Source organism: Kryptolebias marmoratus, linkage group LG7, assembly GCF_001649575.2.
Source record: "Kryptolebias marmoratus isolate JLee-2015 linkage group LG7, ASM164957v2, whole genome shotgun sequence".
NCBI classification, from domain to species: domain Eukaryota; kingdom Metazoa; phylum Chordata; class Actinopteri; order Cyprinodontiformes; family Rivulidae; genus Kryptolebias; species Kryptolebias marmoratus.
The window spans coordinates 15,871,112-15,889,454 of NC_051436.1; the positions used below are offsets into that span (position 1 = coordinate 15,871,112).

The 18,343-nt window shown below is 39.3% G+C and overlaps 1 protein-coding gene across 1 annotated transcript in view; it reads left to right on the top strand.

Annotated features, from left to right (window-relative positions):
- adam19a (ADAM metallopeptidase domain 19a) overlaps nucleotides 1-18,343 on the top strand; it is a 227,423-nt gene that overhangs the window by 23,743 nt on the left and 185,337 nt on the right. The window contains exon 2 of the mRNA XM_017427073.3: nucleotides 10,987-11,066. Coding sequence (XP_017282562.1) covers nucleotides 10,987-11,066 — 80 coding nt within the window. The remainder of the gene's footprint in view (nucleotides 1-10,986; nucleotides 11,067-18,343) is intronic.

Sequence of the window (18,343 nt, forward strand, 5' to 3'; positions counted from 1 at the left end):
TTTGGGATGAGCAAACCTGAAGCAACAGGAAAGTGTTGTTATTTAAACCATTGATCAGTTGCTCTAAGGCTTGACTGAAAATAGTTTCTTGACTTATTCATGTTTTAAGATTATAAGATTATATACACTTTTTTGTAGTAAAAGCCTATTATAAGCCATTGCATCAAAGTATCTGATTTTGATTTTGAGTATTTTTAGCTCTTTGCCTTTGCGTAAAAGATCGTTTTTTTTCAAGGCCTAAGGAAGTTAAACCAAGTCCATAATTAATTTGTTTAGTGCAGTTCTCTAGCATTTATTATGGATAGGCGTTTCAAGCAAAAATACCCTTAAAGTTCATCTTTAATTATTTGATTAGTTTTCAAATAAAGCCCCACCGCCCCTTTGTCTAGTAAACATTAAAACACTTCTTTGCATTTACCATTTATGACATTGCAGCCAACTATTAATGTTTGATCTTTGCTTCAACAAATGTAACATAATAAATCAACTCGGTGTGCCAGAGTTCTCGTGTTTCTGGGAAACTGGTTCCAGGCCAGATTTGACTTTTTCTTTCTGTCTCACTTTTCTACAAACTTGCCGCCGCCATCTCCATCATCCCCAGAACTTTCTCAAGTGGGTTATTGTCTGTTCAGAGTAAATCTGGCGCTGCGTGGCAGGGAAAGGTGTTGAGCGGGGCTGATGCAAACCACTGAATCGGCTGTATTACAGAGGAGTTAGACCCGTCATTATGAAAAGTGTGTGTTGTCAGAAAGAGTCCGAGGATAGATGGTGACAGGGCAGATGGGTTTGAATCAGCTGAATAACACAGCTGATTGGTCCTCTCCATTGAATTGATCCACTTTATTGCTTCCTTTTTTCCCTCCTGCCGATCCCAGTCCACTCTCTCCATTTCTCAGGAAGATAAAGTATGTGCCATAACATCCTTCCTTCCTTTGCCCACCCATTCTCCACTGTGTTCCTTGTTCGATCTTTCGGCCGCTGGAGTATCTGACAGATATAGATGCCTCTTATTGTGTTTTTTTAGCCCCCCTGCACCCAGAAGTGATAGTTGGTTGGCAAGTGCTGGGAGGGAGCGCAAATCCTCCAACTTTTATCTCTTCATGCTTTCAGAGGTTTTTGCTTTTAACCTTTTTTTGGATTTCTGAGGCTCCCACAAAGTCTACAGAGAAAAAGGGAAGTGTGAAATAAAATATAGACAGTGTAAGAGGTGTGTGAACAAATATGAACTGGAATAGATTTATAAATGATCAAAATATTAAACTAGGAGGTTTTTGGTCAAATAAAATGTTTTGGTAATTTGTGTAATGTGATAAAATTTGTTTTAGACCTGTCTGCAGAAAAACGTAATTACATTTTTCTTGTATTATAGCCACATTCAGACTATTGTATCTGCCCTTTCAGCTTATTTAATGCCTTCCAGACGTAGGCAGTACATTTATAATCAGATTTAGATCCAATGAGTCAGAACAAATCAGTGACAGAAAATGTATCTCTCAGGGGGTCCGGCTTATGTCTCCCTTCCCTGACTCAGCTGTGTTGTTTCTCATAGTTTTGTTTCCATATTTATTTTTATTAAAATGTCTTAGCAGCCTACATCTTAGCTGTTGAAGCATGGACTATACAGGGCAAAGTTCCAAGACATAGCTGCGTAAAGGTTTAGCACGCAGCTAGAATGGAAATGTGCATGTAGTCCCTTTGTTCTCAGGCTGTGAGACTCAAGTATTTTTCAACCACTTACAAGTTAAATAACAAGCTAATTGACCACCGTAAACTAGACTGGGATGCAGTGTGAAAAAGCAGAGAGGGACAAAAAGATGAGTGGTTGAAGCACATTAGGACGTTGGTTCTAAATGGAAACTAGTTGAAACAAAAATGCGATGGAGGATATGGATGTTTAACCGATGTGCTAGGAGCTACACAAGCAGCCAATGAATTCTTATCTGGACCCGGATCAATTGCTAACCCTCAATATAATAGTTGATGATGGAGAGTCTCATCCTTTCCAACCTCTAATGTCTGTTAAATCTATTATTAGCCTACCGTACACATTTCTGCAGAGATGAGGCCACAATGACAGACTCCAGATTTTTGTCTCATTTGTTGGTTTTGGTTGTTTTAAACACTCATCTAAACTAACTAAAGACCTAGTAATCCTTAAAGGAATGCACGTCACCAACTGATTTCCAAGCCAGAGTTTTAGCCTAAGATCACTGTATGTGGAGAAATGATGGATTTGTAGCCATTTTGGACAAAACCTTGAAAGAACATTGTGTGTCATCTGATGCAAGATGCTGCACTCAGGTTATGTGTTGATAATGACTCTCATCTACAACCACACCAAGTCTTAGCTCAATATTTGTAAAATTGGCTGAGTTATAGTAATTTTTGGGTCAGTTGGCTGTGGCAGCCATCTTGAATAGGGCTGGCTCGAAATAGTAATCACTTGTAGATACACATCTAATGATTCATTCCTGAAGGTTTTATTCAAATCTGTCCAGTAGTTCATGAGGTATTTTGCGAACAGACAAAAATAACTGACTTCAAACAGTTAAAGGCAACATTTTACACAAAAATCCTGAACAATTTGTTAGTGCGCTGTATATATGTTGGGGATCACTCTCAGCCACTACCACACCAAAGTTTAGGTCAGTATCTGTAAAACTGACTGAATTATAGTCATTTGTGTACTTTTAAAGCTTAGATGGCTTTGGCAGCCATTTTGAATTGAGTTGACTCCCAAAGTTCATCAGTTGTAGATGTGCATCTAATGATTACTGACTCCAAGTTTCAGTAAAATTAGTATTGAGGTTTATGAGATATTTTGTTAACAGACCAAACATACACACACAGACAAGAGCAAAAACATTCTTCTTGTCACACGTCGCTGGAACGCGAGGGAGGTGAAGATACGGTGAAATGTAAAATTCTCTGACATCTTGAGAAGATTCCAAACCCACACAAAAAGCTTCAAAACACTGAAGAGATTTGAGCTTCGGCTCCATATACAAACCGCTCACTGTATCTGAACAAAGCTCCCTTTTCGTCTGTTATTAAAGCACTTATAAAACTTCAGTGGGTTTCAATGAATGTTGCAATCAACCTTTTTCTGTAAACCCAAGTGGAGCCTGTGGGCATTTCTGCTCTCTGAGCTATCAGCTGAGGTGACGACTGTGGGAGGATTTTTGATGACTTTGGGAGCTGAAGTGCACTCGGAAATGTAAAATTTCAGCTAATTTTATGCAGATAGCACATGTTTTTACATTCCACAGAAAACATGGATAATTAAAGTCCTAGTATGTCAGAGTTTTAGATTAGGACCAGCTTGTGATGAGAAAGGACATTTATAGTTTTGGTCAAATCTTGTAAATAATGGACATTTCGAACACTTGAAGTATGTGTTCTGAATGACTCTCAGCTACTACCACACCAAGTTTCAGCTCAGTGTCAGTAAAATTGACTGAGTTCTGGTTATTTTTGTGTTTGCTAAGGTTGCTTAATTTAATTAACTTCAAAAATAATCAGTTATTGACGTACGTCCAGTGATTACTTTCTGAGAGTTTCAGTAACAACTTATCATTGGTTCATGAGATATTTTGCGAACACAATAGACCAGTGAATACACATGCACAAAAAAAGTTCAATAATTTTGTGTCGATTTAAGTTAACTGTTTTCACCATTCAACCACTTTTAGGTTCACAAGGGATGCTAGATTCTCATCTAGTTTAGTAACGCAAATATTTTTCAATCAGTTGTCTATCAGCCAAAGGAGCCATTAAAACAAATTGATTTGAAGTTGCAGTAAGTTAATGTTAAAGGTTTTTACTCACAACGTGAGCTCATGTATGGCTTAACATTCAAAAACCAAAATTTTTGACTTTAAAAGATTCCACTGAACAACACTGAAGTCACTTTGTTTTCTCTTTACCCAGTAAACATTTAAAGGCAGCTTCATATCCTTTCTTTGATTCAGTAAGAAATCACTTTGTATGTCATGACTCTGTCTCCTGCCACACCCACATTGCCATGCCACAACCTCATCACAGCAATCGTTTACACCTGTTGCCACTAGTATAAAGGCTCTCCCCTTCCTTTCAGTCTCTGCCAGATTATTGAAAGGTTCACCCGGTAAATATCCAGAAATTCTTAGTTCCATGCCTGTCTTGTGTTTGACCCTTCGCCTGCTCCTCGACTCTCGCCTCTTGCCTGCTCCCCATTGGAGACCATCTCGGATTCTGACCTCGGATAAACGACCCTCGCTCTGTTCTCTGGCTCTGGCTTTCTGGATTACCCCTATTGGATTTTGTCGCAGTTCTCTGACTACCCGGTTTTGACCTCCTGCCTGTTCCTGGACTCCTCTGTTGACTTAGTGCTCACTCTGAGCTCAACTCCCGCTCCCCGCTCCCAGTGCTCGACTCTCTTACCTGCTCTGGCCTGGGTTCGGCTGCACTACGTGAGTGCAATCTCCACTTCCGTTTTAACCAATAAAAGGTTAAACCTTTGTTTTTGTTTGACTCCGTCTAAGCCCTTTTGTGACATTGTACTGTCGGGTTGAGTGGAGATTGCAACGAACCCAATGTGCAGAGTCATTGTGGAGTCCAGGAAATAAAATAATTTATTTTAAAATAAAAAGAACAAAAACAAAAAGCTGACGAGGCGGCAAAAACAACGCAAACTAAATCCAAAAACGTAGCAAGAGAGAGAGAAAGCGACAAACTAACCAGCGAGAAAACGACCAGGTTTTAAAAGCAGAGGGTAATTAGGTGAAGTGGGCACAGGTAAGTGATTACTAACGGAGCAGGTGGAGATGGACGTGGCAAGTAAACAAGTGAAACAGAGGACAAGTGAATAATGACAGGATGCAAAAACAAAACAAGAAGACAACCAATTGACAAAATAAAAGAAACAATAAACCCAAATTGAAACATGAACCAAAAACATGAAGACATAACCCCAAATCCTGATATGTACTAGGTTCATTTTCATTTCAACTTTTGAAAACAGTGTTAATGAGAAGTAAAGAAAAATTTACTTTCAGCCTGAGGACTCTGTTGGTCTAATATTTGATCACATCTCTCCACCATACAACATATGGGAAGGTACTTGTGACCTTAGAGACGAGCCACCACTTATAAAGATAGCCTAGTCATCTTTGAAGTGATGTTCTGTCTAATAGTACTCAATTTAGTACCTTATCAGCCGTGACATCAGTCATAGAGTGCGGCGATGGCTAGCCGAACGAGAGGAACAATTGATCAATATTTGACAGATTATCACTTCAAAGTTAACTAGACTGTCCCTTTAATTTAACCTCAGAAATACTCAGCAATAACTTGCACCATGATGTCTTTGACCTATCTGACATGCACATCAGCAAAATTAAGCACAATGTCAGTCCTGAAACCACCTGCTTTATCCTTCTAATGAGCCTCAAACATCTAGTATCGTGTAGACACTTACTCAAACAAAACAATAGGTTATTTCAAGTAATGGCCAGGATTAGGCTGGATTTATGCACTCTCTAACCTGCGTGGAGGGGAGCTCAGCTAGTATTGCGAGCCCACTTTCCAATCATTAGATACAATGCTCCATTTTGCATTTAATTCAGTCGGCAGTGGCTGAGCAGTTTCTATGAGGCTGTTCAGATTTGTTGATACGAATCTGTGCAAATTTGTTTCAGGTTATTTGGCTGTGAGGTGCTCTGACACCTCTGTTCACACTCGGTGGTGAATTGTGTACCCCAAAAAGTTTTCCAATTGGATGTCAAATACCCGCTCTCTGCATCATTAGGTCCGATGAAGTTTCTGCAGTAACACATCTGAACATCTGAACTATTATTATTATTTTGACAATAACGCAGATCAGAGCCATTTCAGACGCTTTTTTTTTTGTAGTTATTTCTTGTTGAGCTCAAATATAGAAACAAATGTACATATACAAAGATTACTGACTTCACAGAGCTCAGTGTCAGAGCAAAGACTGAAGACTTTAGCCTGTAAAACTCCACGATGACCTGACAGGCGTCAGCTGTTGTCTACATCTTCACTGTGAATTTAACATCAATGTTGGCGTTAATTAGATGAATATAATGCGACATAAAGCTGCTCAGACGGTTGTCCTCTGATTGACAGGGAACATTTCATCTTACAGCGACCACAGCGGGTCCAAAAACAATCAGAGCAAACTTTAAACTAAAGACAAAGTCACCCACGCAACGCCCTGTAATCCACTTTAATTAATAAAATCCTGACAAAACGGACACTGCTTTCGGGAAGGATTTTGATGAATGGTTTATTAAAACCTTTAGCTGAAACCCTACCCCCACCCCCTCTGAGACATCCACTTTGCTATGCATGTGTTGTCACTTCATTTCAGTGGGAGGTCCTACAGCTTGACTCAGGATGGATGCACTTTGAGCGAGTTCAGACCTGTATTTGAAACTATTCGATCACAATCGGATAGCTAAAACAACAAGTCTGAACAGCCTCTATGACCAAGTCAACAACCTTCTTTATATAAAAAAAAAAAGAACGTTTATTCGCTTTCATGGACCATTGTTGATCTGACTGTGATCCACACATTATGGTTGATGAGATGTCCCCAAACAGTTTGACCCTTAAGGCTCAGTTTGGTTGGTTTCTGATGTAGGTATGTCATGTAAATACAAATGCATAACAAGCCACATCATGGAGAACAGAGGTTAATACTCACCAAAAATGGAAAAATGAGAAAACATTACACATCTGTTATCAACCCCAGACATGCATGTCTTTCCACTCCACTCTGCTCTGTTCATTATTTCTGCTTCCTCTTTTGTGAAAGTCCTCAAATGTCACAGAAATGTTTTCCCCTCTCTGCCTGTAGCAATTTTAGGCCAAGTCCTGCTGACATTTAATGGATTTCTTTCAGTGTTAACAATGAATAATGGTGACCTTTGCTTGGGGAGGTCTAAAGCATTTGATCTTCTTCAACCTGAAGAAATAAAGCTATCACCATTAGATTTTAAAAGTCAAAACAGTGCAGTTCACCCAAGTGCGCATTTGCGATAAGCATACAGGGCAGCGAAATTATGATGCAGAATTGTTTTCTGTCCTGGGTCTTCGTGGAGGTGTTATCTAACCAGGCAGCCCTCACAACATGTACTTCTCAGTGAAAGATCTTCACGGATTACTGTACAGAATGAGAGATGAGTCTCTTCAGTGCTTTTTTTGGGAGCATTATCTGACAAGAACATGAAAGAAGCCTGTGGTGACTTGGAAGGCTCCCTTCCTGGGCACTATTGTTAAAGCACTCTGATGGATGTACTCAGTGGGCTCTTAGCCCCATTAGATGCTGCCTAAAAGGCTAAATGGGAAGAAGACCATGCTTGCTCGGCAGGGAGGTTAGTTGTGTGTTCTCAGATTTGTGTCAGTGCTGGCGTAATTTACCAATGCTCTGCAGCAACAGCCTCTCAGTAAGCACAAAGAAGCATTTTGGAAATATTCGGTGTACACAAATGTAGCACAAAAACCATTACCATGTGATCTATACTTGGCAAGGCAAGTTAATGAATGAAAGGCTTAGCATTTCTGGAAGGAATGTATATTGCTCGCTGCCTTTCATGCCAGAGTCTTTGACTAAACTCATCTTATTATGAAAAATAATGGAATTGTAGCCGTTTTGGTCAAACCTTGAATTACGAGCAAACTAATGCAATATTACGAGATGTAACCCTCAGATTATGTGTTGTGAATGACTCAACTAATACAGCATCAGGTTTTAGTAAATGTCTGTCAAACTGACCGAATTACAGCCATTTTTGTTTTCCAAGAACAGCTGGCTGTGGTAACCATCTAGAATTGGGTTGACCCCAAAAGTTAATGAGCTGTAGACGAGCATTCAGTGATTATTTCCTGAAAGTTTCATTCCTATATGTCCAGTGGTTCATGAGATATTTTGCTAAGAGACAAACAGAGCTGACTCTAATAGTTATAAACAAAAATTTAAAAACCGGATCTCATGCACTTTGTTAGCTCTTGGTGGATATGTCGAAGGATGACTCCCAGCTACTAGCACACAAAATTTTAAATCAATGTCTGTTAAATTGACTAAGTTATAGCTGTTTTCATTTAGGTGAATATCAGTTAGCTGTGGCAGCCATCTTGAATTGGGTTGACTCCAAAGGGCAACCTTTTGTAGATGTACATTCAAGGATTATTTCCTGAAAGTTTCATAAAAATCTGTCCAGTGGTTCATGAGATAAGTTGCTAAAACGACAAACAAACACACACACACACAGACATGGGCAAAAACCTTTTGCCTTCATCAGTGCACAGTATCAGCTGTCTGAAGTCTCCATAAATCTGTGATAGGATAGCTTCATATTACATCTTTATCCTCCTTTTAGATATTTTCCACTAAATGCATCTCAGAGCTGGATAAAACTTCTGAAAAATCCACTCTTTCTTCTCTTATTATGATTTTTTTTTTTATTATTGAAATGTCCTAGCAGAATCTCTGAGAGAAGACACACTGGGTCTGGGACAATGCGCACGAATTGCTCTCTTTCAAATTCAACATGCAGAGAAGTGTTTTTGTCAATTTAAAAGGAGCTCATGATTCATCCCTGTAATCTCGTCCTCCTGTAGAGATCCCTGCAAGCTGAAAACGGGAGGCGTTATTTGACAGAATTGCACAGTTTCATCGACTCCAATCAGCCTTGTGAGATAAACCCTGAAAGAGAGCTGCAAGAAAAATAATAGTTTTCCAATGATTGGGGCTTTTATTTGTTTTCAGTTTTTAATTATCTTGCATGAAGATTTAGCTGAATGTCCTACTGGGGTCCACATTTGTGATTTTACAGCAGGAAAAAAACCAAACAAACCCTGGGCATCAAGTATAGATTTATGAGGAAAACAGATGATTAAAATGAACATTTACTGTGCTAAAATGACTCATATCCAGTACAGTATATTAAAAGTGTTGGCAGCTCTGTCCAGTTCATTGAGTCTTTTTGTATTTATGTGCATTTTGGATTAGATCAGTGATGAATGTTGTCTTGATCAGCTAATCAAACTCAGCTCCTGACAACACGTCGTTTAACCTTGAGCGTTTTTCACATTTGCTTCGCACATTCAAGTCCATCTGAATTCATCTGTCAGCATGAAGGGTCGGTAGATTTTCTGTTTCTGTAGGCAGCTAGAAGGTTTTGTGGAAGAGGAAAGAAACAGTCATGGTGGCACTTGTGTGCAGCAAAATTAATTGATAAATAAACACTTATTACAAACAGTAAGTGTTTACACACCGTGACATCATTAATTTACTCGGTAAAGGTTCAGTTGAAATGAGTGAAATAGGTGTGTCTGGTAATGGAAGGACGGATATACCTTTGCCGCTTTGTAGTAATTTGCATCACATTTTGTTTATCTTCACTTACAGCTGAATAAAGATCCCTCCTCTTCCTGCAGCAGAAGAAGAAACTTAGAAAACTCCTACCTTCACGCGGCCGTGTTGCATAAAATATGCAAACCAGACGCAGACTTGACAGTGCAGCTGTGCTGAAGCAGATTCTGCTTGTACGAAACACAGCAAACAGCATAACCTAGCCTGCTTGTGCTTTGAGTCAAACCTATCAAACTCATATTATTTTCAAAGCATATTGCATGGTTTGAAAAGAACTGCATTTTAATTTATTTTCTGTATGTGCAGAAAACATCCAGAGCTACAGCCCACAATGCCCAGGCCGAGCCATTCCAACAACAACAACAATAATAATAATTAGAATTAGAATAATAAAACTGCTCTGAATCTGCTTATCCTAATTTCAAGATTCAATGCAATACAACTGAAGAAAGGAATGATTCTGTCAGTAATTGAGATGTACTTTTTTATTGCCTAATGAAAAAATGACTGCTAGCAAACCAGTCTTGTTTTCTATTATATTCTATATTATTATATAACATTTCATAAAACCCAAACTCACAGCAAACAAACATAAGAATGAAAAACTGTCAGCAGCGGATGTGTTTAACACTCTTTCAGCAACTCGGCATTGAGCAGCAAAATGTATTTTCTAAAAAATAGATTTGAGCATAAGTGAACCTTTTTCCCTAGAATATTAGTTTATTCTCTTTATCAGGGTGAAGCACATTTTCAGAGGGTTTGTTGTTGTTTATACCAGCACTGCTGCAGTTTCCCTCTCGAGCACTAGGTGTCCCTAATGAGAAAATAATGCATCTAAACTGCAGAAAATGCAACCAGAAGAACAGTTATCCAGTAAAAGATGTGAGAGGGCATCTGTTCTTTCTACACTAGCTTGTAACTGTTCTACTTTTTTAAGTGAATGCCTGTGGAAGTGAACCTGCTTGCAAACTTTACATTCAGTCAGTAAATGTATTTATCCAGTGTATTGTACATATGCATCTAGATTTAAAAACAGTCCAGACTCATTGTGCATTTGTGAATCAGTACAAATTGGTTAATCTTCACATCCCTAGTATGTAGTGACCAAATCGACAAAGGTACCATTTGGTGGAAGTACAAATTGACCTGGAGCCCTTTGCCTCTCAGCAGTGTGCTGTCCTGATTGATTAAGGTGTAATTTTATTGGGATTGATTAGTCACCTGTTGATTTGACTCAGACCGATCCCTCTGTTTTAAGTTATTGATGGTAGGTTAAAGCTGTCTCATTGCCTCTGCCGTCATGCCACATTAGTATTTATTATGCCAAATATTTTACAAAGGGAAGTAAAAGTCAGGTTTATGTCTGATGTTGTTCTGCAGCTAACACGTCTACTGTCAAACACCTTGAGTTCATATTGTCCCCAGACTGCTGCCCTGTAATGACATGTTTAGAAGCTTTCCTGAAAAGGAATGGCTCTCAGAAGAGTCTGCATCATTTGCTTTTCTCTCAATGACAGAGTGACTTTGCTTTGCAGTAAGTTTACCCGGCTTATGTAAGCATTCTCACATCGCATTAATCTCCCTCCTGTTTTGTGTCCCCCCCCCAGGGCTGCCCAGGGGACGGACAGTGACGGCACAGTGGCTTTTTCAAGGTCGGACCAAGAGGGAGGTACGGAGCACAACGCAGGTCAGACGCTTCCTTGACTTTTTCCTCTGACCTTTTCTTTGTTGACTCTAACTGCCAGAGGGCATCGATGTGCCTTTGATCACTGTTCTAAGTGCTTATAATTGGGAAGACGTATCTGACCAGAGTAAAAGTCTCAATTCTGCTTCCAAGGACCTGCATTGCTTATATCATCTCATAAGATTAATGTGTAGCAGCACTCTGCCTTTCCCTCTGCTTCCTCGGCAGTGGTGGGGACGAAAGAATAAACTTAAATCTTTGGTTGCGAAATCTACTCCTAAAATCCACATGTATGTTTGCTGTTTGAATATTTATTCGCTTCTCACAGTCGGAACAGCATCATGTTTCTTTTTTTTTGTTTAAATCCAACTGTCACCTTCTAGTTTTATAGAAAAATGAAGGATATCGGTTCTTGTATCCTGGGGGCATGCTTGGCTGCTGTGCGATTGTTGATATGAAGGCTTTTCATTTCCTGTATTGTAAACTCATGGATGACCTGGTGCTCCACTCGCTCCTCAGTTGTCCCTGTGTTGCTGTGGGTGAACAGACTTGCTCACATGCATCTGCCCGATGAGCACATTCAGGTCTTTGTGTCCTTAAAGAAGCATGTAAGAGGGAGAGTGTTAACAACAAGTTGGTTAACGCAGTTGCCTTTGCAGCGAGAAGGTTGCAGGTTCGGCTCCAGGCTGGGGCCTTTTTCCGGGAGGTTTGTGTAGTTCCCTCGATGCATACAAGTTTCCTCCGGGTACTCTGGTTTCCTCCTTCGACCAACTCTAAACTGTCACTAGGTGTGAATGTGAGCTTGAATGATCATCTGTCTTGTTTGTGTCTGTGTGGCCCTGTGACGGACTGGCAGCCCATCCAGAGTCTTCCCTGACGCTTGCACAATAACTGCTGGAGATAGTCACCAGCTCCCTGTGACCCTGAAGAGGGTAAAGAAAATCGATGGATGGCATTAACAACAACACACTGCACAATGGAACACCACACAGCAGACATTTTATTCTTTATAGGACTTTCCTTTAAAAAAACACTGATATTAGAGACAAATGGATACATTTGTGTAGCACCTTTACCATAAAATCATAGTGTAACACAGACTGTATGGACTCTTTGTGGGTCCTTATCCTGAAAAAACTAACAAGTCCAATCTTTTAAAAAGCTCACAATTGTCAGTACCTGAAAAAGCAGGAAACCTGAAAGCTGTAAGCATAAAAAAGCACCTGCAGCTGCACAGTACCAACTAGGGATTACTCGGTGCAATCTCAAGTATTGAACTAAGGCTCTAACTAAGGCATCTTTTTGATTGATCAGTGTAAGTAAGTACACCTCGACTGCCAGTCTTTGGCATTTTTCCTCAGCTGCAGCAGAATACATCTGACCCAAAGAATCTTGTCTGTTTAGCGCCAACATTTCTCCTGTGTGAAAGTATTTTTAAGTGAGAAAACAAGCAGTACGACAGTCACTGTAAACAAATGCTTTTTTTAGCATTTCATGACAGGTAATGAAATAGCTTGATCCAGTACTATCTGTCTCAGTATACAATCATAGTTTTAGCCATAAAACACCTAAAGTGTAGGTCAGCTGACTTCAACTAAGACCTAAGCCCTGTCCACATGGGAACCCCATCTTTCCAGAACAATCTTTTTCCTCGTATACATGGTACTGTTTCTAGAAATGTTTTCATCCACATGGAAACACCATAAACATCCCAAACGCTCAACTATTCCAGGTATGTGGTGCTACGAATTCCAGAAACAGTAAAGAAGACTAGGTGCCCCAGACTATAAACACAAGAAGAATAGGACCGATGGCAAATACAAGAGCAAAAAATCACATCTTTTTTTGTGGACTGATAATGAAGAAGAACAAACTTCTTCTTTGTATCACAGTAAACTACTGTTGACAGGGAGTCGTCTCAGTCCAAATCCACGGACATATTGGACAATTTCAGCCAGAGTATCCATGGAAAGATTGAGGTAATCATTTTCCTCATGATGTTTAAAACGTTTAAGGTAAAATATTGGTACACAAGTGTCAGACTTTTAAAGTTATTCTTAATTTTCGTGTTTTTTAAATGTTTACTTGATTATATTGCAGATATTTTTCTGCAGCAATTGCTTTATTATTGTTAAAAGTTCATTAAAGTGAGAAAACCCTTTTTATCTTAGATAATTTAGTGTAATAATGAGAGGTTTTTGCTCTTTCTAATGCAGTTTAAATGTTTTGTAGTCTTGTTTATTCATTGAAGTAATACAGTAAATGAGTGTTTTGCTGTAGTTGAGCAACAGGTGTCTTCAGCACAAACACAAGCATGTAATCTGTCATGATCGGGGTCAGGGTTAGATGAGAGGTGGGTCTATGACGCCATCATTTTCAAAAGGTGGTGTTTAGGTTGTCCACACGAGAACACAACAGTGACAATTAAGGATTTTCTCAGTGTGGAAAAAAGTACAGAATTTGAAAAATATTGATTAGGTGCTCCTAAAACGCCATTTCCATGTGGACGCAAGGCTAAAACAATAAAAAAAAAAAACTGAAGGCTGAAACACTGAAACTGAGGTTTTCAGTTTTTTTTTTTTTTTTAGTTCTGAATATTTGGAAATAAGTAGTTGGACCATTTTATTATTTACGATTTATTTTCTAAAAAAAATTATCTAAAATTCCAAAAGTAAAGCGATTAAACTAAGTGAAAAAATGACTACATGTTTGAGCTAAAACAGACAGGCTGTTGACTTGTTAATTTATATTGATTTCTCAAAGTTTCTCATCCACTAATGACCAGCTTTGTGGTTCAGTCCATATCTTCTCTGGGTGATGAGGTGTCTTTAGGTGCTCCGCTGTGCCCCTTCTGTTGTATTTATCACCACAAGAAAAATATGTAAAGAAAAAAAAGATACATTTTTTTAGTAATGTGTTTTTAAAATAAAGCAAATATTGAACTGAGAGTCTGTATTAGAAGATATTCAGTGTGGAATCAATACAATTAGTTTTTGGGACAAAAATATTGACTTGAATATTACTGCTATTCAGAAAAAGTTATGAAAATATGTGTGGACCCTTACTCCATGAGCAAAAACAAACCTGAAGCCAGTATCTCACTGGGCTGTGACTGTTGAAGACTAGTTAGTGACTCAAAATGGCAAGAAAATAGGCAAATTTCTAGTTGCAGTCTCAGTAAATGAAGAGTTTGTGAACAAGCAACCAGTGAACTGTGCAGCTGTTTTTCCACAACCTGGTTTAGAAAACTGTGGCCTAATTTTGTGTGCGTGACACGCACACTAAATTATGTTGCCCATCACTGTACCTGCCTCACCAAGCTAACACCCACCAAGGTAGCCACGACCATGTTTATGATTCAGTCTACGCGAGTACACTTTAGAAATGAAACGAGGCAGATTTGGATAATTGGTGCAGTTATTTGGTGTGACAGCCTCTGATATCGTCTCTAGTTCTCTGGAATTACAGAAGTTTTTGAGATGGATTTGAATTACCCGCAACGGCTCTGACTATTTCCAGAGAAAGTCTGGCACACAAAGTTTTTGAACATGTTCAAAATTCAAGCAACAAACCTCACACGGAGAAATTAAGAACTCTCGCAAACATTTTGAAGACTCTTTTTTTTTAATGGCCGTTTGCAAACTTGTATCCAACAGTGAAGATCTGAATCTCTCCACCTAACTCAAGACATTCAAAAGACAATTAACAATCTTTTACTATGTCTGACAGTTTTTTTTCTTATTTTCTGGTCAGATTAGACAGTGCAGGCTTTTATTTAACCGTAGCACTTACAGCTGTAACATACATGCCAGGTTTGGAGGTTGAACCCAAAATGCAGGCGAACACAGAAGGCCTTGATTGAGAATTAAGTTCATAAAAGTAATACAAAAAGGCTGACATAGCAGCAATTAAGACAACTTCAGGCGACCACAAGGCACTTGGAAACACTAAGGAGCAAACCGGACTGCAGTAAGAACTGGCGATGCATGACAGAAGGTAAGTTGAAAGAGAGGAGAATATATGTGGTACAAGATTACAAACAGGAAACACCTGAACTCATTACAAGGAGAGACAGCTGAGCGGGTGAGGCAGGATCTGAGAGCGGAAACTGAAAACCAAACGATGGGGAAACAGGGAAGTGACACACAAGGAACTAAACATGAGCACAAAGGAATAAAAATCTAGAAATGATTCTCACCCATGTATTCATTCTGAGCTGTCACAAAACAGCCGTCAGGGTCCAGTGAGTTCAATCAGATAAAGAATATGTTTGTCAGATCGTTCACCTCACTCGTCTAGAAGACAAGACACAAGTTCCTTGTTATTTTGAGATATTATTCAGTTCTATATTTGCTTTTATTCTGCATCAGGATTAGCCCAAAATAATTCAAACCAACGTTCCTTTTTTGCACTGATTTCTGAACATACTTTCCAGTTATGGAGTTTATAAAACTTGTTGTTTGACACATGACCTACAGAACTCTGTTTACAATTCACATTGAATAAATAAGTCAGTATAAAACCTAACTGTAAACCCCCAACCTATGTACGTACCAAATCATGACTAAATGTGATCCCTCACACCCCTTGATGCTATACAATAATTAAAGGAAATTATTTAATTTCGACATAAAAGCTGGTTAGTCCAAGTGAGTGTTCTTGTACAGCACATGTGCAGGACTGAGGGACCAGACAATTTGTTATGTCAGTCCTACTCGTTATTGTTAACATGGATTTGGCTGAGTTTGCTTAGCTGAGCATGGAAATATGGCTCACTGCCTTGTTGGACAGATGCTCCTGCTTGGCCTGTTTTTCGCCTTGGCAGGAAAAAGAACGTTTGGGTTGTGTTGGAGGAAGTGAGAGGAAAACAGAGACTGTCGCCAAGGCTTGAGGAATGACACCCTCAGAGCTGCCATTACTGTTATCCGGGTCCTCTGTTCAATGACAATATGAACTAAAACTCAAATTTCTGGCTTTATTTTTGTTTTAATGAAAATTACAATCCTGGATGATAGCCTGATGTTTTGTATGCTTTCGATGAAATCGATGGCCAAATGTAGATGTCAGTCAGTCATCACACAACATGGCTTTGACTATAACTTAATTTTGCAAAAATCACAAATTTACACAAAGGAAATAACTGAAACTAATGAAGTTTAACCTATTTCTGAATAATCAAAACTAGAAAATTTATGAAAAAACTTTGAAGGGAGTTGATGCAGCTGCTGCCTAAAAATTCCAGCTTAACTTTGTAATAATCTGAGCTCAGAAAAAACAGGCTACATTTTGATTTATAAACTATAAAGGAAGTTTAAAGGGAACCAAGATCAAAAGAAATGGTAAAGCTGCTGCCAGTGGCTCATTGTGGTCACCACAGTAACCACACACCTATGTCTGTGTACAGACCGTGGTACAAACAGTCGTGTGAAAACTCAGAGTCAAATCTTAAAATCGTTTGAATCATGAGTGGCAGAAACCTCTGATGGTCACACAAGAGAATTTTTATGTTTCTGCAGTGTTTTACGCAGGATATATCTTCTTTTTCCTTCAACTGTTCCATTTTCAGGGGTCTCCACAGTGAGTCCTCCTCCTCCATCTAACTCTGTCTTCTTTGTCCTCTGTCCTCACTCCAGCTACCTCCATGTCCTCTCTAACTGCATCCATATGTCTCCTCTTTGTCTCTAACCTCCTTCTACCAATATAGCCACTGTCCCTCCTCTGCACATGTCCAAACCATCTCAGTCTGGCCTCTCTAACTTTATCTCTCAGTCCTTCAACCTGAGCTGTACCTCTGATGACCTCATTCCTAATCCTGTCCATCCTTGTCCCTCCCAAGGAGAACCTCAACATCTTCAGCTTTGCCACTTCCAGTTCTGTCTCCTGTCTTTTTGTCCGTCCCACTGTCTCCAAACCAGACAACACAGCTGCTCTCACCACTGTCTGTAAACCTTTCCTTTGACCTTTGCTGCCACCCTTTTGTCACAAATCCCTCCTGAACCTTTTCTCCATCCACTCCATCCTGTCTGGACTCTCTTCTTCACCTCTTCACCACACTCCCCGTTTTACTGGACAGTCGACCCGAAGTCCTTGACGTTCTGCACCTTTGTGACCTCTGACCTCCTTGTAGCCTCACTGTTCCACCTGCCTCCCTCTCATTCACACACGTTCTCTGTCTTGCTTCAGCTGACTTTCATCCCTCGTCTTTCAAGTGCATATCTCCACCTCTCTAAGTTCTCTTCCACCTGACAAGTTAAAAAGACTCTTCACTTCCTGTTTTGAAGAAGAAAAAAAATTGAGCTGAAATATAACTTGTCTAAGGAAGCTTGGGTGTGAAAGAAGACACGCCTATGTTTTGATATAACATTTGTTCACGTAGTAAAAAACATGTAGGAGTAAGAAGAGTTTGTTTGCAACAGATTTGAAAATCTTTGAGGATTCAAAAGTTAGTGTGACATCATCAACTGTCAGCTGAACTTTCTGTGGAGAAATCTTTGAAAATCATAAAACCTACACTGCAATCCCAGAGAAACTGTCAAAGATATTACAATACCAATTCAGTCATTTAAAGTGCAAACTTACCGTGAACTGTTTAAACTTTTAATTATTTTCTTGTGAAGTCTGTTTTAGCTACAGAGCTCCAAAAAAGCCAAGGTTAGCTCATGTTTTTCACTAAAATGCCATTGATCTCCATTATTTTCTTTCTTGTAGATTTTGGCAAATTCTGTCTACGTTGTATAACAGACCACTACCAAAAGCCACAACACACTATTCCTAATTGGGCCTCACATTTTGGTGCATAATTAGCATTTTTTTTAACATTTAGAGTAGAATAGTAAAAATACTTTCAATACTTTTGCATTGGCACCCGTAACAATAACTTTACAACAAATGAATTCTTTGCTTTTTTGTTTTAAATGTCTTTTCATAATTGCTGGCCTGACACATGTAGGTCATTAAGTGTTAGAATTGTCAGGATGTTGAAACTAAAAAGCCTTGAACTACACCTGCTTGCGAGGTCCCTGTCAGTTCATCTTCCTGTTGATGATTCATTGGCGTGATCAGCCGAGCCCTCCAGAAAGGGAACTATCTAATTGATGGTGATCACTGGAGGCATCTGACCGCGTCTTGTGCATTTTAATGTTCACAGAAATCGCTCAGTGGAGGCTCACAGAAAAACATAAATATGCAGATCGACTCAGGTCATGCATTCATCTGCATACCAGTCCTTTTGTTAACTTCCATGTAAAGCAGTGGATATTGATGCTGGCTCAGCCCTTGTT